The sequence below is a fragment of the Sminthopsis crassicaudata genome, chromosome 1 (assembly GCF_048593235.1).
Source record: "Sminthopsis crassicaudata isolate SCR6 chromosome 1, ASM4859323v1, whole genome shotgun sequence".
Taxonomy (NCBI): Eukaryota; Metazoa; Chordata; class Mammalia; order Dasyuromorphia; family Dasyuridae; genus Sminthopsis; species Sminthopsis crassicaudata.
In genome coordinates this window covers 335957758-335982468 of record NC_133617.1, presented here as the reverse complement: position 1 = coordinate 335982468, position 24711 = coordinate 335957758, and the positions used below count along the sequence as shown (strand labels likewise).

The 24711-nt window shown below is 32.5% G+C and overlaps 1 protein-coding gene across 3 annotated transcripts in view; it reads right to left on the bottom strand.

The window, feature by feature from the left end:
- Nucleotides 1-24711, bottom strand: part of SEMA5A (semaphorin 5A) — a 623550-nt gene that overhangs the window by 137325 nt on the left and 461514 nt on the right. For all 3 annotated transcript variants that reach the window (XM_074279132.1, XM_074279134.1, XM_074279133.1), the window contains one exon: nucleotides 707-824. In XM_074279132.1, the coding sequence (XP_074135233.1) occupies nucleotides 707-824 (118 nt within the window). The remainder of the gene's footprint in view (nucleotides 1-706; nucleotides 825-24711) is intronic.

Here is a 24711-nt window from a genome sequence, read left to right as displayed (position 1 = left end):
TGTAACATGTATGGGATTGCCTGTCATCTAGGGGAGGGAGTAGAGGGAGGGAGGGGAAAATTCGGAAAAGAAGTGAGTACAAGGGATAATGCTGTAAAAAAAATTACCCATGCTTATGTAATGTCAAAAAATTAAAAAATAAAAAATAAAAAAGGGTGAATGTTGAACAACAAAAGGCTTTAATAATAATAACAATAAATAAATAAAATGATATCTCATCATTCCATTTGCTGTTGTACTTAAGGACAATGGAGCTTTTCCATCTAAAACCACCTTGACAATAGGGACTATATATTTTTTTCTTTCTTTCTTTCTTTCTTTTTTTTTTTTTTCTATTTTTAATTCATAGGGCTTAGCAGAGTTCCAAGGGTTTACTACTAGCTTCTGAATTCATTCATTCAGTCAATATTTCCCACCCTGTCCCTCAACAACTCGGCTTCCTAGTAGCTACTGAACCACAGTTATTTTTTTTAAGTCTCAACTGTAGATGACTATGCAAACAATAGCATGTTAACAACACTTTACAGAGCATGAAATGAGCAGTAAGCTAAGGAATTTATAAATTTATTTAGTAAAATTTAGATTTTCAAGGAAGCATCTAAGACAAAATAAGTTTGAGTACAATGATTGTTTGAGCTTAGGAAACAATGAAATCTACATACATTTCAATAGTTCTGAAAAAGTCAATGACTATCCTCGTACTTACTGGACATGTTGAGATACTTTGTTCCCACTGGCTCATGCTCAAGCTTTCTTCCAAGGTTGTGCATTTCTTCATCACCACATCCCAGCCACAATAGGGATCCTGAGCTCCAATACAAGCACTGTAATACAAGCACCAAAGATCAATAAAAGAGTAATTTGGCCTGTTTCATGAAATGTTAACTATATTTTTGGTCCTACTTGTAGGGGGCATTTAAAATACAGATGAATTAAAAAAATAAAAATCAATTGAACACTTATTTTGCATATTAGAGATAAAGATTAAAAGGATAATTAGATTCTAAATGAAAAATGAAATAGTCATTGCATTATGAACATGTGATATCTGTCACAATGTAGGGAAACATCTCAGAGACTGAATAAATATGATAATTCATATTTTCATATATTTTCATATTTTTATAAAGCAAGTCCTTCTCAATAACTTCGTAAAATGGGCAACAAAAGTACTTCTTTTCCCATTTTATAGATGGGATTACTAAAGTCTAAAGAGTCTAACCCATGGGTAATTTTTTATTCAATTTAATTAAACATGTGTTATATTATATTGCTAATAAATGAGGTATATGAATAACATCCTTCCAAGCCAGCAACATAAAATAAGTATGTGGTCAAAATCAAACTATGAGTGCTTCAGAAAGAATTTATCTGAATCTAAATTCAATTCTATTGTAATTATACCACCAAGTATTCTGGATATTTCAGATCATGTATGTTACCACAGCTACAGTCAATGTTTGACAATTAGCAGGAGGAAAGGCATACTTTTCTGAATTATAGTATTCTGAATTATGTATAAGATATGGCATAATTATAACTTATATGTAGACATATGCATATGTATATGCAATGTATTTCCATTTATTGAAATAGACTAGTTTCAACAGGTAAGAGTCATTTCAACTTTGTCTACTCATCCATAAAATGAGCACATGAATAGATAATCAGTTCAGCTCTAAAATATGATACTTGTGCATAGGAATAATAAATAAATTTAAAGATTCTTAAAATGTATTTTAAAGTACAGTATAATGCCTTTTATGTATTGTGTGTTCTAAAATATACAAATTATTTTCTCTAAGCTGTAAAATCATATTAAACTGATTATAAAGTGTGAATGTAACCTCTGTGTAAATGAAAGATTTCACAAACTATATGGATATTTTGCATGAAGGTCCCTTATACTCTTCACCCAAGGAGATAAAAAAAAGAAAAACCAAGAGATGGGCAGAAAGGCAAAGATAAGCATAAAAATAATAACTCACAAAAAGAGAGTTCAAACTATGACCAATAAGAAAGAATTTTAAAATTTTGGACACTTGCCCATACGCAGGCTACAGTTTTTCATAGTACAAGAAATACAAATAAACTGCTTTACTGAGAATACATCCAAAGACTCCCTAATTCAGCCAACCTATTTTATTATGCAACTCAGTTTTGTGGGCAGAGGCTCAAAAGCTCTCTCCCACAATCAGGTGAAATAACATTATAGAGTTCAATATATAACCAAATTTTCTTGGTATATGGCAGATAGCCCAAAAAAACAAAATCTGATTTGATACAAAAGACAAGCTAGAAGTGGTTTCTCTGCTTCTTTTCCATGTTAGCATTATGTTCTACATTTAAATAACTGAATACTTTTAGTTGGGAAAGAGAAACACATGAAGATATTTACAATTCTTCTATCATGTCATTAACTTAGAAATCATTAGTCAGTAGTATTTATCTACTTGTACAAATTCATCTTTATTTGTCCCAATTTATACTGGTTCAGAAGCTTTAGTTTTTATTTGTTTTTTGTCATGTTATAATACATAGCAGAAATTTGAGTGTTGAAATTATTAGCACAATTGTTAAACAATGTTTAACACAATTGTGTTAAACAATATTTGTTTAATGATTTGTTTTTCATAAGATTATACTTTGGTCTCTGTCACTACTATATTAGTTTGAAATAGTTTTAAAAATGAAAGTCTCGTAACCAAAAGGTCAGGCAATAAGCATGTGTAAAGAGATTATAGTGTCAAGCTCTGTGCTAAGTGCTAACAATAGCCCTTTCACTACTTTCACAAGGCGAAAAACAGTCCATGTCCACAAAAAACTCAGTTTTTAACATAGGAGACAACTTGCATATAATTTAATACGTATAAGACATACAGAGAGTATATCCAAAAAAAAAGACTCTAGCATGGCACTTGAGGAGTAGAATTGGGGTAGGGTAGAGGAGACCAAGAAAATCTCTTGAATAAGGTGATATTTATACAGTCTTGAAGGAGACTAGAGAAACAAAGATGAAGAAGGACATCATTTCAAGATCTTTAAATGACAAAGAGACAGCTTTATATTCAAACTGGGAATTCATAAGCAGCCTTGAAACTTTATTGAGCAGGGAGTTTGGCATAGGAAGAATTATGCTTATACATAATGGGTGTTTCAAAAATTTGGTGAATAAATTAATGAATGAATTTCTGATATTATAATAATTCCTGTGTTTTCAAGTCCTTTTGATAAAAACTAATAAGCAAGTATGTAACAATGTAGTCCACAAAAAAGATCTATACAAACTAGCAGTTTGAAAGTTAGCAGGATGGAATGTTTCCCTGCTGATCTGCTCTTTTAGTAGGTTCATTAAATTATAGTTAAGAAACACAGGAAATGGTCTGTCATTTGATTTAAAGTAGATTCAAAATAAATATAGCATTTTCTTTCTACATATCAATACATTATAGACATCATTGAAAAAATGTACTGTTGAAAACCAAATGGAACAGGTGTTATATGGAGGCATGCTGATTGACTGACTATACCCAATGACTTTGAGCTTTTCAAAAAAAGTAGTAAAATACATTCAAATTACAGAAGCATATTTAAAGTGTTTGCATTTGGTTTTGTTTGCTTAATCTAAATGCCATTCTAGAAACATCTTCACTGTAAGTCAAATGCTTTCAGGAAAACAAAAAAAAATATTTTGGGGATACTCTGTCAGAAAGACTTCACAGAGAGAAGGGCAGAGGAATAAAAGAGGAAAGAAGGAAGGAAGAAAGAGAAGGATGGATGGAAGGGAGAAAGAAACAGAGAAAAGAAAAAAATGAGGAAGGAAAATAGGGATGAGGAGGGAGGGAGGGAAGGAAGAAAAGAAGGAAGGAAGGAAGGAAGGAAGGAAGGAAGGAAGGAAGGAAGGAAGGAAGGAAGGAAGGAAGGAAGGAGAAGGAAGGGAGGGAAAAAAGGAAGGAAGGAAAAAGAAAGGAAGGAAGGAAAGGAGGGAGGGAGGAAAGGAGGAAGGGAAGAAGAGAAGGAGGAAGGGAAGGAGGGAGAGAGAAAAAAGGAAAGGAGGGAGGGAGGGATAGAGGGAGAAAGGGAAGAAAGAAGAGAGGGAGGGTAGAAAGCAGGGAGGGAACGAGGAAGAGGGGGAGGAAGGGAGGAGGAAAGGGAAAGAGGGAGGAAGAGAAGGAGGAAGGAAGAAAAGGGAGGAAGGAAGGGAGGGAGGGAAGAAGGGAAGAAGGAAGGAAGGAGTGAACTTCCTGATATGTACTTCTTGACAAAGAGAACACAGAAAAGAGTTTAAAAGTTTCTGAAACCTGGGTATTCTGTATTCTTCAGCTCTCTACACTACAAAAATAATGACATTTCTTCACTTTTCTAATTTGTGAAATGTGCCTGAGAAAATAGAGGTGAATAATGGTATTTATAATAATATACTTTCCTCTCTGGTTTTCAAGAACTTTGTATGTATTCATTATATATCAACACAAATAAAGAAATAATTACTGGATTTGGAAACAGGAAAACATTTTTAACTTATAGTGCATATGAACAAATTAATTTGAAATATGAAGAGAATAGCTATCACTAAGAACATGTTTAAAATATCTGCTTAATTTTAAATGAGCTTTCTTTTTATTTTGGTAGAATCTTTTTAAAAGTAATGCTTTTAAAAGAAATATATAACTTATGCAAAAATATTTCAGTTTCATCTGAAAATAGATAACTTTAAATAAATGTATGAGGATGCTCTTATTCATTCTGGCATGAAAGTTACCCTGGATTTTTCAAAGATATGCCATTCGAGAGCATAAACTGTTACAAAAAGGACTTGAATAAGTGTTTAATAAATTGACTCTGTCTCATATCAGAGAGATGGCAAAATCAATATGGATATGATTCCACACCAACACTTGACTTCAAGATGATTTTTTCAAATCATAGTGAGTCTACTACATTAGAGATACTTTGCAACCCATGTTTGTAGATGGAGTATCTATTCCAATAAAATTGTAGCTGTCTAACATATTGAAAAATCATGGGATTATACTGTGGATTTTTTTTTTTAGCACAGTCGATCCTCATAAAGTAAAGCTAAGGGGGGAAATTTGGAAACTATGAAGTGAAATCTAAGACCAACGTATAGTGAATGTCATGGTATGTTAAAAGTATCATGATTATTGGTTGTTGAAACCTTTATTCCCTAGACCAATTAGCTGGGTAAATGAATTAAGGACTTTATCAGACTACTTTAACAAATTTTCCTTGGCAGTTATAACTACATTCTAAGACAATAGTTACTAACCTTTTTAATATGTCATGGCAATTTAGTAACGCCTTTGGATGCCTTGTTTTTAAATGTATTCAACAAAATACATAAAATTAAGAGGAGAAATTTATATTGAAATATGGTTATAAAAAATATGAAAATAAGAAAATTTATGGATAAGTTAAAAACCCATAACTGGGATTTTCCCTTTTGTATTACCTTGAAATCAATCATTGTTCTCCTTTACTGAAATGCTAGGAACTTCTCTCATGTTTGTAGATTGCTATTTAGTGTTTGTTCTCAGTTCTTGATATTTGCAATATTAAAAAGAATCAAACATACATAGGATTAAAGTGACTATACTATAGTGCAACTCCCAAGTTTTACACTAGTGGAAATTAAGGCCTATATAAATTATGTGGCATGTCCAGGATCACATTGCTCCTTAGCAATAGAGCCAAGTTTATTAGCTAAGTAAGCTACAATCCTATATTTTGCTACTACAAAGGTACACTGAAATATGGATTTCTTCATGAATCAATTCCTCTGCACTCAGTATTCCTGAGTCCTCATTTATATTATGCAGTTTAGTTCTGGGCAACAGAATTTAAGAAAAGTGTTACTTAGCTACTGAGTATTCAGGAAAGAATAACTGGAGTGGAAAAGGTCTTGAGTCCATGTCACATAAGGATTGTTTAACATAATGTTTATCCTGGAAAATGAAAGACTAGGGAAGGATAGAGTAAAGGGGGGAAAAAAACTGTCTTGGGAGAGAAGAGAAAGTTGAAATTTGCATAGAGATAAAATTAGACTTGATTTTAGGAGAAGAAATTTCTATCAATAAGAACTGTATACAAGTAGAAAAAACTCACATGTCCCCTACTTGTAGGATTTCCAACAGACAATTGATCATTTTTTTGGAAATAATATAGAGGGAAGTGATCTGACTCTACGATTCTGCAGTGTCATGTGTCTTGATCTGGAAATTTACAGAATTGAACGACTACAAATGCATTTATTTTTCCATGATGAAATACATAATTTTGAAGTTCTGATTATTGAAATTAGAAAGCAAATATTATCATGACTCCACTCCTGGGGCTCAAGTATCTGAACTCTTTCCTTCTCCTTGTCAGCAGCAGCCTTGCTCTCCACTCCAACCCTTTACTTACAAGATATTTTCTTGATTTTTTTGTATTTCAATCCCCAGCACTTAGTACAATGTTTGGCATATCATATAGGTGCCATAATCTGTGTTAATAAATATTTTTTAATCTGATAAATGTATTATCTATACAATTACCTGCATATGAAATAGAAATGCTAGCAGTACTTTAATAATATTGATATATCTAGGACAGACCTTGTTTCCTTCATGCAGTTTTTTTTTTATCTCTTTGTACAGAACAAAAGATTAATCAACTGAAAGAACTGTAAATAAGGGAGCCACCTGCCATTTTCCTCCTCTGTATTTTTCAATTGGTAGGAAGCATATTTAAGAGAATAAAACTTAACTGTCAGGATGGCACTTCCCAGGGATGAGCCAGGAGAGTAAAACATATTTTGGAGTTCAGAGTGCTCATCCACATGAGGCAAATTCCCTCTTCCCAGGCACTATGTTACAGATATGATCTTGACTTATTAAAGTGGCATTGACCTCATCCTTCCTGAGCTTATCATGTCTTGTGAGGGTGAAAGCCCAAGATAATCATTCAAGGTTGATATGTGGCTGGATATAGTTTTTGTGTTTTACCATCATGTACAAATAAGAAAATAAAAGAGATGTACTGATCATTTTTTTAAGGCAGTGTAACAATAATGTAGAACATGCTGACTGTTCTATTTATAAAGCCACAGTCTTAATATAATTCTGCTCCTGGTTACTACCATAAACAATTTATAAATATTCAATTCAAAAAACATTTAGTAAGCTCTTAATTTAATATTATTTTATTTTGTTCTCTCAACCCAAATTTGCCTCAGTTTCCTTATGTGTAAAATGGGAATAATAATTTTATCAGTCTCACAGAGATGTTTTGAAGATTAAATGAGATAACCGGAAAAAGTTCAGTGCAGTCCCTATAATATTAAAAGAGCTATGTAAAAGTTAGATATTATTTTTATGATCCACTATACCAATTACTGGACATTAGAAATAAAATCTCCTCTTCTGCATAACATGTTCAAACCCTACCTGTAATGTTTTAGTTATAGAAGCTATGCTTTGGGAAGGATATTAAGGGACCAGATAATTCCCTGGAGAGAAAAAATTGGTATGCTAAGAAGTGTGTGCAACCATATGAGCAGGTACTTGTGGAACTGATTACCTGGTAGTATTTGGCTTAAAGAGAAAGTTTTTTTTGTGGGGGAGAGGGAGGAGGGATGTAGAGGGGTGAGTGGAGTAGATATGGTAATGTTCAATATTTGAAAGGCTGGCATATGAAAGAGAATTTCAATTTGGTCCCACAGGAGAAAAGTAAGAATAATGAGTAAATTTTTCAGAGAATCAGTTTTTGACTGAATATACAAAAGACTTCTTGAATAATTTGTATACAAATGAACTTTCTTAGGGGGCTGTGTCCTCAAGATGTATACTTATTAGGAATTTTCTGGAAAGGATTTCTGATCAGTTATTGGTTGGATAAATGACCTCGTGGGAATCAATGAGTCCTCTATCTTCATAGGTTCTATGTTTTGAATTGCAGTAAATAGTTGTATAGAAGAAAAAGTGATCCAAGTAAAGAATGTAGATATTGAAAAAAAAAAAAAAAACTAAAATGTGGTTTGGGTTTCAAATGACTCCAGGAATTAATCTCAATCTTAACATCTCATCTTTTTCTCCATTCCAAAATACTTTTGTTTTATATGGTCTATTATGCAGAATATTCAAAACAGAGCCATAAAATACCCTCAAATATAACTCAGGAGACTAGGTTTTGCATTTAATTTTCAGAAGATAGATATCAACAATGGCATAATATTTGGCCAAGATATATATTTTTAAAAAATGGATCCCTAAGCTTGGATGTAAATGTTATAAAATATATCCAGTTGCTACTTCTGATTCCAATTATCACATGGAAAGCAAATTAACATTGATGACTTTACACAAATATGTCATATACACTATTAAGAAAGGCATTTTATTTTTCTTGTCCTCAGTTTATCCACCTATAAAATCAAGGAAGCTAACATCAGATGGAACTGCTACCTCACTTCAGGCTGCCCAGACAACATTCTCAACTTTCCTGCCAAAGGTATTTCCCTTTTTCCTCCAGAGCAGTTGCTGATTCCTGCCCTCTCAGTAGCTATTCTTGTCAGAGGGATTCCAGAATCCTTTTTCTAATATAATCTGTATTTCCATTACTGCTGTCCTAATGGTGGTGAGCCAGTCTGCTGTAGATTTCCAATATTCCAATGAATCTTAAGCACACTTGGGCCCTCCAATCACTTTTTCGAAGGATCTCATAAGATTTCCAAGTCTTTCCATCTAAAATACAAGTAGATCTTTCTACATATTTTGTCTTCCCCTTAAAGAGGAAAACGTTTATTTATTTTTGTTTTTTGTTTTTTGGTCAGTGGTATAAAGTGGAGATTATAATGTTCAGTGTTTGAAAGGCTGGCAGATGGTTGGAGTAGGTGATACATAGATACCTTAAAACTCTAATATTTTGCAGTTTCCTGGAAAGAATACTGGATTTACAATTCAGTTTGGTAAAGGCTTGCCAAAAAGAGAGAAACAAATACTTTTTTAGATTTCACTCTTTTTTCTATTATTCATAATTTGGGTTACTTCTATTACTTCCAGAAAAATACTAAGTAAACAGCAATAAACGCAAGTCCCCCACCAGGATGTGATCTATAAAATAGCTAATGAGGTTGCTCTTCTAAATAGAACGCAGCTTGAAAAGTCTGCCCCTCCAGGTGTTTATTGACTGGTCAGTGAGAGAGCACTGACACTAGCTGGATATATGTGGCAGTTACTGTGTTTTTTAATTATCACTGCACATCTGGATTATTATATTCAGTTCTGGACTGCAATTATTTTTCACAAAACTCTTACTATCTGCAGCTCATCCAGATGAAGGGAGTTGAGAGAGAGAGAGAGAGAGAGAGAGAGAGAGAGAGAGAGAGAGAGAGAGAGAGAGAGAGAGAGAACTTCATGTTACATAAAGAGGATTTGAAAGAATTAGGATGTTTAAACCGAAAATAGTAAGAATGTGCTATCATACAGAAGAAGATGACTGGCGAGTACACCCTGAACAATGGATAGGTAGAGGTTACAGGGCAGCAGGTTTAGTCTTAATAGAAGGAACAGTTTTCATTCTAAAATTGGAACTATCCAAAAGTGAAAGATAAGTAAATAAGCACTGTAACATAATAGAACAAGTTTTGAATATAGGCCGAAAAGGCAAAGATTTGAGACCCAACTTTAAAACTGTTCAACAGCCAATCAACACCTCTGAATCTTAGTTAACATTAGAACAATTAATTATAATTAAATAATTAGCTGACATTAGAACAATAATATATACACTATATAATTTGGGTTGTTGTGAGGAAGTATTAATCACTTAAAAGTGCTACATAAATATAGGATTATAAACATTAATAATGATAACAGTTAATGCCAAAAAAAAAAAAATGAACAGAGTGATGGATTTAAAGTAAGAAGATCCGTATCCTCTATTGGCCCTAGTTTCTGCATTTGTAATATAGAAATAATAATAGCTTTTTCTTGATAGAGATACTTTGAAGATGAATTGAAATACTATATTTAAAGGTATTTCAAATTTTTCAGCACGGTTAGCCAAATAATATTGTGTCTTTCATTCTCAAAGAGGACCATGACATCAGTGAAATGATGGGGGAGTAGAGGAGGGCTAGGCAAGGTCACTTATTTTACTTTCCCCTCCAGAGTCATCTGGGGTCCAGTAGCCGGCTATAGTTCAAGAAACTCCTCTATTTGGCACTTAACAGTATTCATAACTTCACTTTTGCTGTTTTTTTGTTGTTGGTCTTCATTTTTTAGTCATGTCTGACTATTCATGACCCAATTTTGGAAGTTTTCTTAGCAAAGATGATGAAATGATCTGCAATTTCCTTCACCAGCTCATTTTACAGATGAGGAAACTGAGGCAAATGGGACTAAGTGATTTTTCCAGGATCACTTGACTAAAAAGTATTTGAGGTCATATTTGAATTCAGGAAGATGAGGCTTTCTGATTCCAAGCCCAGCACTCTATCCACTATGGCACCTAACTACTCAACTTAACTGTGGTGTATCTTTCAAGGTTTATTATATGTTATTCCCATTTATATATTATATGGTCCAGACAAAATATCTTTCTTGTTGTTCATCATACATGATATTCTATCTCTTGTCTTTGAATGATTATGTAGCTTGTTTCTTATGTGTGGGATGCACTATTTAATATCTCTTCATCCCAGGAACTATTCCTTATTTCTTCTGCTTCTGAGGACTCCTAATGACCTATTGCACTCAAATCACTTCTATTTACTTTATATGTGTGTATGTATATATATATATATATATATATATATATATATATATATATATATATATATATATATATATATATATATACACACATATATATATATATACACACATATATATATATATATACACACATATATATATATATATATATTCACTTCATATGTATATACATACATATATACACATATAACATATATATATGTTTGCCTATTCTTTGATGATCATAGGTTGTTTCTCTTAATGAAACAATGACAGGGACTATTTTTTAATTTTTGTATTCTCAGTTCTTGGCAGATAGGAGTAATTTAATTCATGCTTTTTAAATGTATAGTTGAAACAACCAAGGTCTTTTACAGACTTGCTCTCAAGACTACTCTCTTTGACAACAACCAACCAAGCTCCTAGTACCCTTGGCACAAGGGAAGATCAAATCAAAAAGTAGAAGAGCATTTTGTACAGCAGACCTAATGGAACAATCATTAGTTTTTAAACTCTAATGGTAAAAGAACCCACAGCTGGAGAAAACATGGGCAAGAGTACAGTGAAACCAAATATCACAGTAGGTTGAGATAGAAGTACTGCCCTTCTCAGATTCAGAACAATATGTGGTACAATCATATTCTGTGACATGAACACCATATAGTAGGCACTTCCAGCTGCCTATAATTCAAAACATCTCCAATGGAAATCAAACATTGTTAACTCACAAAGCCTCCTAGGAAAGGAAATAGCTTTACAGTGACATTAAGGGAATTGAGTGCTACCAATAAGCTCCTTCCCAAAAGAATATTTCTGAGATAGTGGTAGGCATTATATTGTCATTAGACAAATCAACAAGAAAAATAAATGCATTTCTTCTGGGCTACTGGCTGAGAATGCATTTGGCAAATACACTTAAGCATTAAGATGACTAATGAAGGCATTACCTCTGTTCCATCTGACTTCTGAGATGAGAAGACTGAGACAATCATAAACATGTGTGTTTTCTGTCTGTACAGTGAATTACTATTCACCATATATGAAGATAATGGATCTGTACAGAGTTACCTGCACTCTCATATTCTCCTCCTGGTAACCAAAGAAAAATAATCTGCATTTTATAGCATTTAAAGTTTGCAGAGTATTTTATAATTACTGTCTCATTTTATCTTTACAACCATGTTGAAAAGTTTACAAATTTTTACAAATGAGAAAACTGAGGCATAACAGTTTTGGGTCACACATCGAGTTAAATTCCCATGGTCAGAAATGAATTGAGATCTTTATGGCTCTTGGCCCAACCCTCTATCTACTGTGTGGCATAGAAGCAATGACTCCTCAGACTTCATCAAGATATTTTTCTTTACCTTTTTCATAGATTAATCATACAATCTTTTATAATTTTATAATTTATCATTATCTATCTAGTATTGTAAAAATTTGTGTCACGCATTCATACTAGAATTCAAATTTCCTGAGGATAGTGTATCTTATATAAACTTTATATATCTTCCAGATTGCTTTACAGGTCTAAAGTGATTAGCAAAAATTTGTTGAATTAATCAATATATGAGATAGCTATCCAGAATTAGGGCAGAATTTAAGATATTAATTGGCACATGGACATTTGAACCTAAGAATCTTTCCCTAATTAACGACATACTCTGTAGCAGAGAGAACACTATATTTGTCATCTGAGGATGTGACTCTGAATCCTGGTTTTTATCTGTATCATAACTTGGACAATTCATTCACCATCTCCATGTCTTAACATCTTACTATGAAAAAATTGGTTGTTTTTGTTCAGTCATTCTAGTAATGTCCAACTTTTCATGACCTTTTGGGATTTTCTTGGCATGGATATTGGAGTGGTTTGCAATTTCTTTCTGATAGGTGAAATTAAATTACTGCCATGGTGTCTTCCAATTCTAAAATTCAATGTCCAAAGAAAAAAGAAAGAAAAAGAACCACTACCAAGAACCACCTTTTCCTAACATATTTCTCATCAGGGAGTACAAACTACTATTTCATTTTTGTCTTTCCATTCCCATCCCCTAGAATAGTTCTTGTCACGTAATAGATTCTTAACAAATATACAATATTAGACTTGGCTAAAAGGAGTTAAAGGATAGTGTTGAACATAGAGTTCAAATTCTATATTGACATTTAATAGTTATGTGATACCTGAGCAAGTCAATTAATTTCTATGTGCCTCAAACAAATGTCCAAGACTTAGTTATTCAGCATAATTGAAATATCTTCATTGGTATAGGCAATTCGCAAAGATAGTTTCCTAAGCTGGAAAAAAAAAATCAAAGCTTCTTTTCTTATTTATATACAAATGCAAATTAAACTAGGAAAAAGCCAAAAATGGGCTTGACAATCACCAACACAGTCAACAACACAGGCTACAAAAGTTGGGGAAATTTTATTGGAAGTGAGATTTGAACTGGAATTTGAAGAACAAATGTACTTTAAACAAATCTTTATCTGGAATAAAAGAGAAAGAAAGCCTTTGATATAGGGGGAATAGCCATAAAACTGGAAATGCATTCAAATAAGGGAAAGATAAATATCATTTGAGCCCAGGCTATGGCAATTAGTCACTGTGAGCAAGTCACAGACTGAGACTCCATCTCTTCATTTGGAAAATAAGAGAAATAAGTCAGATATCCCCAATGGTCTTATAGATGTGAGACTGAAAAGGTCAGTTTAGATCTTTGATTTTTAGACTTTAAGCTAGAAAGGACCATCAAGGTCATTATATCCAGGCACTGAACTAATATGCAATAAATTGTGATGTTTTTTGAAGGGAAGGGGGAAAAAATGATGTTAAGTCAAGAATGTGAAGGACTTGACAATTCTATAGTAAAGAGTAGCTGTAAAGAGTTTTGAGGAGAGAACTGACATGTCAAATAGGACTTAAGAATGATTATTTTTTTTGAGGTATGTCGAATGGATTTGAAGAAAGAAAGCCAAGAACAGAAGATTAATTTAGGTCCAAAAAGGAAACACATATACTTCACAAATGTTTTAACAAAGATACTAAGAAGGTACATAATTTAGATTAGATCACAAAGCACAGAAACAAATATAACCATTAAAAAAAAAGACACCTGCTTAAAATCACAGCACACCTCGAGCTAAAGGCATTAAATGATTCGTATTCTAGTTTATGCTTTGTCTGATGAAGCAATGAAATAACATTTTAATTAGTGTCTATCTTTTAAATGTGTACTGACTGGAAAACTACCTATATTTAATTAGTGTTTTAATATGAAATTGATTTTAAAAGACTAGGACCATTTTATAATTTTTTGTATAATTGCTTTTGAATTTGAATTTTAAATATTTGATAATCCTGTCATAATCACTTAAGATAATTTTCTGTTATAATCTTAAATTTTATTCTACTCTTTATAACTTATAACTCTAAGGTTGCTATTTCAGACCTGTACAAGTTGGACACAAATTTCAAATCAAGTTCATATTCAAAAATAGTATTTAAAAAAAAAAAAGAATGAGAGAGGGAAGGGAAGAGAAGGTGGAAGTTAGAAGGCAGAAAAAGAAAGGAAAAAAAAAGAAGATAATCAGAAAAACTAGGAATCTTTGAAATAATAAAATGAGATGCCCTGGAATACAATAATTATAATCAGACTTAAGATACCTTCTTTGGTCTGTGACTTAATGCAAACAGCAGTGTAAGACTCCACTTTGAATAAACACAAAGTTTAATTGTTTATATTGGCATTCTCTATGGGCTTCAATCATCTAAATCATGGTCATGGTCAAGTTGTGGTAAAGTTTTCTCCAGAATAAACATGTAAACTTTTCGGGAAAAAAGAAAAAAAGCTTATAGTTTCCCCTAAGTATCAGGCTTCCTGAGGACACTGGTTCTCTAGGACAGCAAGTTCAATAAGTGTTGATCATAAAGAAGTCATCCAGCCTAGGAGCTCTATTCCCACATAAAACCAAGAGCCACAGGAGTTTCCATTTGCATGTTGTGACATTTCCAGTCTTGTTCAAGGGTCATGGAGGTGGAAGAATATGCCAGAAATGACAGATGGCCAAGCCATAGGATGTACTTACTAACATTGTAACCTGAAAAAAGTTTTGTTTGTGTGTGTGAAAATGAAGGAAAATGCTCAATGATCAAATTCATTGAAATAAAAATTATAATTCAGTAGAATTTCTTAATTCTATTTTCATTATATACTATAATTCTTTTCAAACACAACTGTATGCCTGCATAAAATCAGTCCATTCATTAACTAGTATTTATTGAATGACTACTAATAAACAACATTATTATCAAGAAAAAAAAGGGGATAAATAGCAAATGAAATAGAGAACTGAGTGATGGGATATCTCTTACACTTTTTGTATGACCCTGGGAAAATTATTTTTCTTGTCAAACTCAAGCAGCACAGGAGGATTATCAATTAAGTCAGATATTGTGACAAGGCTTTTATCTTCCTTAAAATAATTTGCTCCTACATTGATGAAATCAAAATTTTTTTTCATATTAAACAATGACGATGATGATGATGATGGTCACACACACGTACACACACACACACACACACACACACACACTGAACAATTAAATAATACCTGACAAAAGATGGATATGTGTGCAAGGACCTTGAGGGAAAATCTTTGATATTTCATGCTTACCTATTTTTAGCTTTTGGCCAGTGCAATATAAGTTGGGCAATATTTATAGTGGCAAAAATATAGCAAAAATTTTGAGGAAGAATCCATTGGTGGAGAAAGAGAAGAAAGTGTCAAGCCTAGGTCTCCCCAACTTTCAATTATTCCTGGATCTCAAAAATTTCAAAGGACTTACATCAACATCCTAGGAACAGAAACAACTGGATGCAATTTAGGCAAGCAGATTTTGCATGGAACCCAGGAAAGAAGCTACACAGGAAATTTCTTCAGCACTTCACAAAGGAGACAAAAGTGAGACAGCTAGGTGGTGCAGTGGATAGAGCACCAGCCCTGAAGTCAGGAGGACCTGAGTTCAAATGTGACCTCAGACACTTAACACCTCCTAGCTGTGTCATCCTGGACAAGTCACTTAACCCCAACTGCCTCAGCCAAAAAAAAAAAAAAAAAAAAAAGGAGACAAACGTATTTCTAATAAAAAATAGCTGTGATAAACCAATTTAATACTATGTTTTCTGTGCATATGTTTACTTTCTCTTGCATTATACGTCACAATGGGAAAATATGTAACACATTTTTGAGGGGATATTTTATTTCAAATGTTTATATTCTACAATCTTAAGAAATATTTCTTTCTAATATGGTAAAAAAAAAAAAAAAGATACATGCATATATAATAGATTGATAGAGAAATAGAAAAGTAAACAAATAGAAGAATAAAAAACTAAACCAGTAGCAGAATATATGGAAGATCTGGGTTCAGATGTTATGCAAATATTTTAATCTCTCACAGCTGTGTTCAACACAGCTAAGATTGTAAATTATAGAGAGGGACTCAACAACTTACATTGGAAGAAGCCATGTCTATCTTCTGAGTCTCTACATTAATGAATTTAGAGGTTCAATTCCTATGCCCACTCATTGTCTTAAGTAGAGCAGGTCCAAAAAACCCGTGCTTTAATGTACTTATGAAAACACCCATTAAAGAATAAAATGTACCATTTATTTAGCAAAAAAGAGTACATTCTATTATACTAAATTGGCTTGTATTTATTGTCATGCTCAAGACATTTCCCAAATATTCCTAAACTCCTGAGAAAAACTTTGTTCAAATCTCTTAGATACCTCTACCAACATAAATTAGGAGTAAGTGTACAAAGAAAAATATACTATATAGGAAAATGAAGCATACACATTGTTTTGTTAGAGAATCTTAAAAAAAAAAAATCTACTTCAGTATGTAGTTAATTACATAAGATTTTAGTGTGTAAAGTTGATATGGATCCAAAGGATCTAAATATGAATCTTAGCTTTGCCACTTGTGTGTATTTGAGCATGTCATTTAAACATTTTTGGATCTGTGTCCTCTTCTATAAATTAAAAGATTGTACTAAATGTTGTCTGTTGCTCCTTGCCCTCTAAAAGTCTGTGATTCTATGACAACTATTTGGGGAAAGGTATATGTGTTGAATAATGTAAAACTTCAAAAATGATAATAGTAATAAGTTATGGGATAGTTATTTATGGAATAAGGAATATGGATTTGGGGAAGGGACTGACTGATTTATATTCCTAATCATTGCTTTTTAGGTTAGAGATCACAACTGCTCCTTTTGTTTATTTACCTATTCTGGTTTCCTGGAATGTCATGCAGTATAGTTTACTGTATAAATGAGAAAAAAAAATGTGCATCTTTCAAAATTTTACTGCATGCATTCATTTTTCCCACAAGAAACAGAAACTGTCTTTAGTGAATATATAATCAGTGAGGTGCTGACCTGTTAACTCTGTCTTTTAGATAGCTGTGCCCTCTCAAGCAGGAAATGCCCTGAGCTAACCTAATCTCCATACTAATTACCTTAACGAGGTACTAATTTCACTGACTAAATGAAATCATTAGAGGCTAACAGTGTTAGGGATGACCAGCTAAGAAAGTCTCATGCAAATGGAGATACATCATTTTTGTAAGAGGGTTATGTTTTCTCTCAGTCTCTCTGAGCCAAATTTCATTGATTCCCCAAAGAGAAAATACTCTTACCCTTCACTCCGACTCATAAAATATAAATTACTATGATTTTCTGAGAGGGAGAGAGTGAATAGGGGTAAAGGTGTGGTGACACCTATGTGTCACATCAAGAATAGGATTTGAATTCAAATCCTCTGACATCTGAGACAATTATCTTCTCACTTTACTTCCAGTGTATGTAATGCATGAAATACTAGTAGCAGATGTATAATTTGTATTTAGGAGACTATATCTTAATCTTGGTTTCATCACTAACTTCATTGCACTAGTAATTTAACTTCTATGAATTCTGATGCATATATCTATAAAACAGAATTAATCTATCTGTCCCAACTTATAAGATTAAGGAGGGAAATCAAATGAAAAAAATCTGCCTTTATAGTATAAAATGCTACACAGAAAAGTATTAGTACTTGCCATTTAGGTAAACAAAATTAAATGTAAATTATTAATTCATTCATTTAAGATGTATTCATTTAATGTCTATTCAGGCACAGCCTGAATCCACAAAATCACTTTAAAACTTCATAAATGAATCCCCTCCCAATAACACACCCCCAAATATTTTTAATTCTTAGGCAGGACTGTACAAGTTTTTAACTGAGGATTCAAATACAGAAGAAATTGGAACTCTACCATTTTTCTTTAAAAAGAGGAGAGGGATGAGAAGGGGGGGGAAACACACACACACACACACACACACACACACACACACACACACACACACACACACACACACCACACAAAAAAAACAGGCTTTTTAGAGACATAAGAATATTGATCCAAAGGTATAGTATCTCACTTTCTTCCTAAATACAAGGAAGCTAGGATACAAACAGCTACATTTCTGATTTTTAATTTTCCCTGAATAATCTACTATGCCATTTCATAAATACAATGAAGTTGAATAAGTATATCTTTGGATTTTGAACTGATTAAAGAATGGTACTAATGAGGTTGCAAACAGGGAATCACACATACTGCCCCCCAATAGGAACAGAAGTTAGCTTTAAGTCTAACAGTCACAAACTGTATTCAATGTAGGCCATTTTTCAATGTTCTATCATTCTATCATTCTCAAATAAGAAAAGGAGAAAAGGAGTAGGAAATGTAGTCATCATCATTTCTAGAATAACATTGATCAAGTAGTCACTGAATAAAATGCTTGAAATGAATTGAAAAATCATTTTGAAAAACAAAACAAAAGAATATTTGAAAAATAAAGGTATGAACTTGGTATAGTAAAAATGGCATTGGATTGAGAGTCAGATGACCTGGACTTTAATCCTTGCTTTATTATGCATTTGTAAGAACTTGGAGAAGATGTCAGTTCCTATATCTGAAAAAATGATTTGTAGAGTTTCTTTTAAAGCTAAATCATCATATGAAGATGTATTCTATTCTTGAAATATTTTCCAGGGAGCCACAACTTGAGAATTTTTAGAGGTCAAAAGGCATTATGGGTAATATATTTTGCCAATGTACTTTCCTAAAATTACTGCATGAATAAGTGGCTCTATCGAATCCTTATTAATAACTCAAGGTCAGCATGGATGAAGGTGGCCAGAAGAGTTAACAAAGGATTAATAGCTATCTCTGGAATGTTTTATATTTTTATGTATTACATAAATAATACATATTATAGATTTATATATTTTATGACTTGGATAAAGGCACAAGTAGGTTATTATATTTTTCAGATAAAAAAACTTGGAAGAAATAGTTAATCTATCAGATAATAGAATGAAGTATAAAAAAAGATAATGAAAAGCTAGAATGGTGGAACAAATAAGATAAGATTTAATAGAAATAAATGTAAAAACCTACACTTGGATTCAGAGTCAGTTTTACAATTACACATATAATTGGAGGCATGGCTAGATAGAACTTTCTTTGAATTAATGAGAAACCATTTAATATAAATGTATTATGCATTAAGCAATGTGCTCTGCCACTTGAAAAAGAGGTGTAGGTTTAGTGAAATGGAAGCTCAATAACATAAGTCAACAATGTGATATAGCTGCTATGTTCTTGGGCTTCATTGAAAGAAGTTTGATGTCTAAAATACAGAGGAGGATGGTACTATTATATAAAGCTGTGAATAGAAAGAGCACCAGACCTGGAAACAGAAAAATCTGAATTTAAATCTGGTCTCAGGCATTTATTTGCTGTGTAATCCTGGGCAAGTCACTATTTGCCTCCTGATGTTTTCTTAACTGGTAAAGAGGGATAAGTACTTATCTCCCAGGGCTGTGGAGAAGATCAAATGAGATTATGTAAAATACTTTGTAAACTCTAAAGTATTATATACATGCCAGCTCTTTTATTATTCTCATCTTAATTATTATTATTTTTGTTATTTTGTCTTAGTATAGTATAGTATACTTAGTATAACTGGAGTACTGGGTTCAGTTCCAATTGCCACATTTTAATAAAGACTTCCTTGAATGATTGTCAAGGGATGAATTTTTGAAACAGTGAAATGAAGGGCCTAATTATAATGTCACAGTAGGAATGGGCAAAGGAACTAGAGATAATTATCTGGAGAAAAAGAGGTTTAGGTAAATAGGGGAGGTTATCATGGAGAAGAGGCTTAGTTTTTTGTGGGTTTCCCAGAAGCAGAAAGTAACACATTGCAAATTAAAAAGAAGCAAATTTAGTTTTATGTAAAGGTTTAATAAATGAATGAGTTGTTCCTAACATAGTCCTTTTCTCTTATTGGATTTTTTCAAGCAAAAGCTGGCTGACAACCTGTTTGGGGGTATTATAGATAGGATACTTGTTCAATGACAGATTGGACTAAATGACCTCTGAAATCCTTTTAAACATCAGATTCTAAGATTCCTTCAGCAATACTGAGATTCAGTGATTCCCTCATTTCCTTCTCCAAAGCCAAAGCTTCATTAGACAACACCATATAGCTGGACATCTCTAGCAGATGTTATGATTCATTCTGTTTTGTTTTGTTTTTCTTTTAACCTTCCTTAACCTTGCAAGTATTCCTATAATCATTATTACAATGGACAGTGGCTTCTATTAGGCATTCACTAAATATTTGGGAAAAGATAACACAGAATAAAAATGTTCATTAAGCCTTTTGTTTTAAAATTTCTGAATAATTATTTCCTACTGTTTGTATGTTTGGTCATGAGGCTCTACTGAAAAAAATTTTAAATAAAACTAAATACACACATCTTTTTCTCTGTTTTGAATGAGATAATATAAAATAGCAAATACTATGCAAGCTTTAAAGTACTATATAAATATTAGGCATTATTATTTATTAATATTATTAATTATTATCAATATAATTATATAATTAATATTATTAAAAGCCTATATCACCAAAATCAATATTATCAAAATCCAATCCTATTCTTTTAAAAATGATTTGTAAGCAAAACACCTATCTGAAATTTAAGTGCAACTATTAATTGAAATAAATATGGAATGTCGATTTAGGACTAGTGATGATAAAAATACATAATGAGGGCTAGAGAACTTTAAGGTTTCAGTTAAACAAGCACAATCAATCAAATAAGCCCCTAAAATATTTTGAAACCATAAAATTGCCTCAAAATAAATATAGAGGAAAATTAAGACTCTAGTTTTCCCAACTCATAAAAAACACATTTAAACAACATATTCCAATGAAAGTTGGCAAGCTTCCTACAATTTACAGCATTAGAGAGATGCCCTACATGTGAATTGAGTTGCCTAAAGTCAAATTGGCAGTATATATGAGAGACAGGCCTTAAACCTCTACCTTCATGACACTGAGTCCACCTGTCCATCTATTATATCATGCTATTTCTCCGTGAAGGAGAAAAGCACATATACTAAAATAAAGACAGAATATCCAAGTTGCAAGGGCCCCATATGAGAAAATAGCAGGAAGAAGTTGGGCTTTCAGATTCCATGATTAGTTGTTCACTGTTCAAATAATTTCACTGCTCTTTACCTTATTCACTTCATCTTTAAAAAGAGAGTAATTGCCCCTGCCCTACCTACTTCAAGGAGTTATTTGGAAACCAGATAAATAGCTATGAAGCTTCTATGTCTGTAATAAAATTACATAATCCATGTTTTAAAAGTAAATACATAAGTAAGTAATCAAAATGCCTTTAAACTGTGGCTTTGATGATTTTGAAACAGAAAATGAACAGAACTAGTTTCCATTTGCACAAGGGGCATGCACATTTATTCTGCTTATTTGAAGTCAGAGCCAAAAATTCTAATGTTCTATAATTTTGAGCAACCTTCATTGCCTACTGGACAAATGGGCATGTAGTAGAATCCACATTATTGGAGTTTCATTGAACTGTTTCCTCAAGAAACATTCTGCAAATATAATCTCCTCTTAATTATGGGGCAAACACACAAGAAACAGTATTAGTACAATTTTGTTTGAAAAAGTTAAAATAAAGTATACAAATTTTTGAATGAGCAAGGCAGAGCATAAATTCACTGTGCATTATTAAGTTTTCTAAACAAATAAAAAGTAATATATTATCTTTGCTACTTCTGGAAATAATCTTAAATAATACATTATAAAAATCTATTTAGATAAATAATGTATCAATTATCCATCAGTCTTCTCAAGGTCTCTATCTACTAGGCCAAATATGCTGGCAAAACTAATTCCAGGTGCTGCACTTGAAAGTACTAAAATGGTGTATTTCTTTGAAATTAAAACTGTATTTCAAAAAAATTATTCCATCATCCACATATTTTATTATTCAGGAAAATTAGCCTCCTCCCTAGTCAGCCTAAATTACAGTTAGGAAACATTTCACTGAGGGAAGGGATCTTAGAGAGTGTTTATTCTAATTCCTTTTATAGACAAAGTAACTAAGGACTCACAAGGTTAAGTGTGAGAACCAGAACTAGAATTCCAACATTCTGTTTCCCATACCTATAATCTCTCTGCTATATCTAGAGCATCTCCTGTGGTTTTACTTTATTTCTATAAGTCAATAGTTTTTGGTGGGGAAGAAAAAAAATCAAGACAAAATCCTGGGCCAACTTTTTTTTCACTTTTATTTGCCCAAATTAAATTTTAAAAATCAAAGTTAAATGACCATCAACAGGAAAGAATTTGGAGGGTATATGATAACCTCCCTAGGAGGGGAAAGAAAGGAAATGGGGAGGGTGTGGCTCAACTACCTTGAGGCTATTGAATCTCATTGCTTTCCTTTTTTTGTATGTACAGGAAAACTGCAGGAAGATCTAGTTCTGAATGTCATATATCAAAATCATTCTCCTTCTTGACAGCCATATCAAAACATGAAGAAAAGGAAGCAAGGAGGTCTGTGAGATATTTGCTTGTACTTGGACTTGATTGAAATGAACCATTATGTATTTTGGTGATAGAGGAGAGTATAGTTGTCCAAAATGGAGTATCCTGGCAAAGCATCTCCTTTAGCAAGATTAAGCTTTCTAATTCACCAGGGCAGTAGAGTTATGCTACTGTAATCCTGCTTCAATGAAACCATGGAAAAATAAAAAGGCTGGATTATCTCAGTGCACTGCAATGTTCAAACTCTAACTGGCCCAGAGAAAACAACCTGATCAGGGAGCAAAACAAAACTTTGACTATAAGAGATTACTTCTCTAGACAAAGTGTTTTTCATTCTATCCTGTCTTATGCCCCAAGGAGTTACTCACAACATGGAACTCAGCTGGAATTAGTTTTGCAGCATATTTGGCCTAGTTAGATAGAGACCTTGAGAGATGAATGGATAATTGATACATCAATTATCGAAATGGATTTTTATAATGTATTATTTAAGATTATTTCCAGAACTAGCAAAGTTAATCCATTTCAAATGTTACTCTTTTTTGTTTAGAAAAATTTTAATAATGCACAGTGAATTTATGCTCAGCCCTGATCATTCAAAAATTAGTATACTTTATTTCAACTTAAAAATTTTTTTTCAAACAAAATTTAACCAATACTGTGTGTTTTGTCCCCACAATTAAAAGGAGGGTATATTTATAGGACATTTCTTGAAGATTTAGAATTAAAAGATTGAGAGCTGTTTTTTTAAGAGTAGCATCACTGACTTGCTATGTGTCATGAAGTCTTGAGTTTTCAATTAATCATCAATAGAGGAATGGAAATTCCTGCCTTAATGAATTCCTCTACAGAATTACAGAAGGTAAATTAGATAATGCTTTCAAGCAATTAACCATTAAACTCTATGGATGGCTTAGAAATCACCGTATACATATAATTTAATTTTATTATCAATATTATTAACACGATTAATAACATTATGCTGAATCAAAGTCTGAGAGTGAATAAACTGGGAAATCGTTTAAATATTAATCTCTAGCCTCTTTCAGCTTCAGGAGAAGATCAGCTATTCGGAAATTCCTTGAAGGACATTTTGTGATGGCAAAATACACTAAACTTTTACCTATCTAAAATTCTTTCCCATGCCCAAGAATATTAGATCTAAAATCAGGAAATTTGAGTTTGAAGCTCTGTCCTACTTACTATGTGAATTGTTTAACTTTGCAAAATGGCAGTGGTAACATTTATAGTGCTCACTTCACCAGGCTGGGAGAAAATGCTTTGTAATTCTTTAAAACAAAAACAAATAAACAAAAAATTCCTTCATAATATCCTTGATTTGGAGCTGAGAAGGATCTCACCTTCTCATTGCAGAGATAAATAAAATGAAGCCCAGAAAAATGTTTTCCAAGGTCACATCTATTGTATCAGAGGAGAGATTTGAATCTGGATATTCTAACTCCACAATTTTTGATCCTATATGAATGAGCTACTATTATTCTTTCACAGGAAGATATGACTGCTACAAAGAAATTTAAATACTATATAAATTCAGACTTAACCATTTTGTTGTCACTCTACTTAACTACAAAATGCAGAGGTCTTTTCTTAGTCTTTATCTTTCTAGAGCTCTCTGTATTTGGCATTTTTGATTCCTTTTTCTCTCGGACAGCTTCTTTCTGTTGTTTTGTTTTGTGACAGTACTCTGTCTTGGTTCTCTTTTTGTCTGTCTGACTGCTCCTTTGGCAAGTTATTATCCATGTCAAAGCTCCTAAAATCAAAAACTTTCTCTTCTTTCTCTGTACTCTCTCTAGATGATTTTATCAAATATAATGAGTTCAATTACCATTTCTGTGAAAATGAGCCTAGGATCTCTAAGTCCAAAATTATTGTCTCTCCTAAATCACGCCTCAGATCAACATTCCTGGGCAAAATTTTATTACCAATATAAAATATTA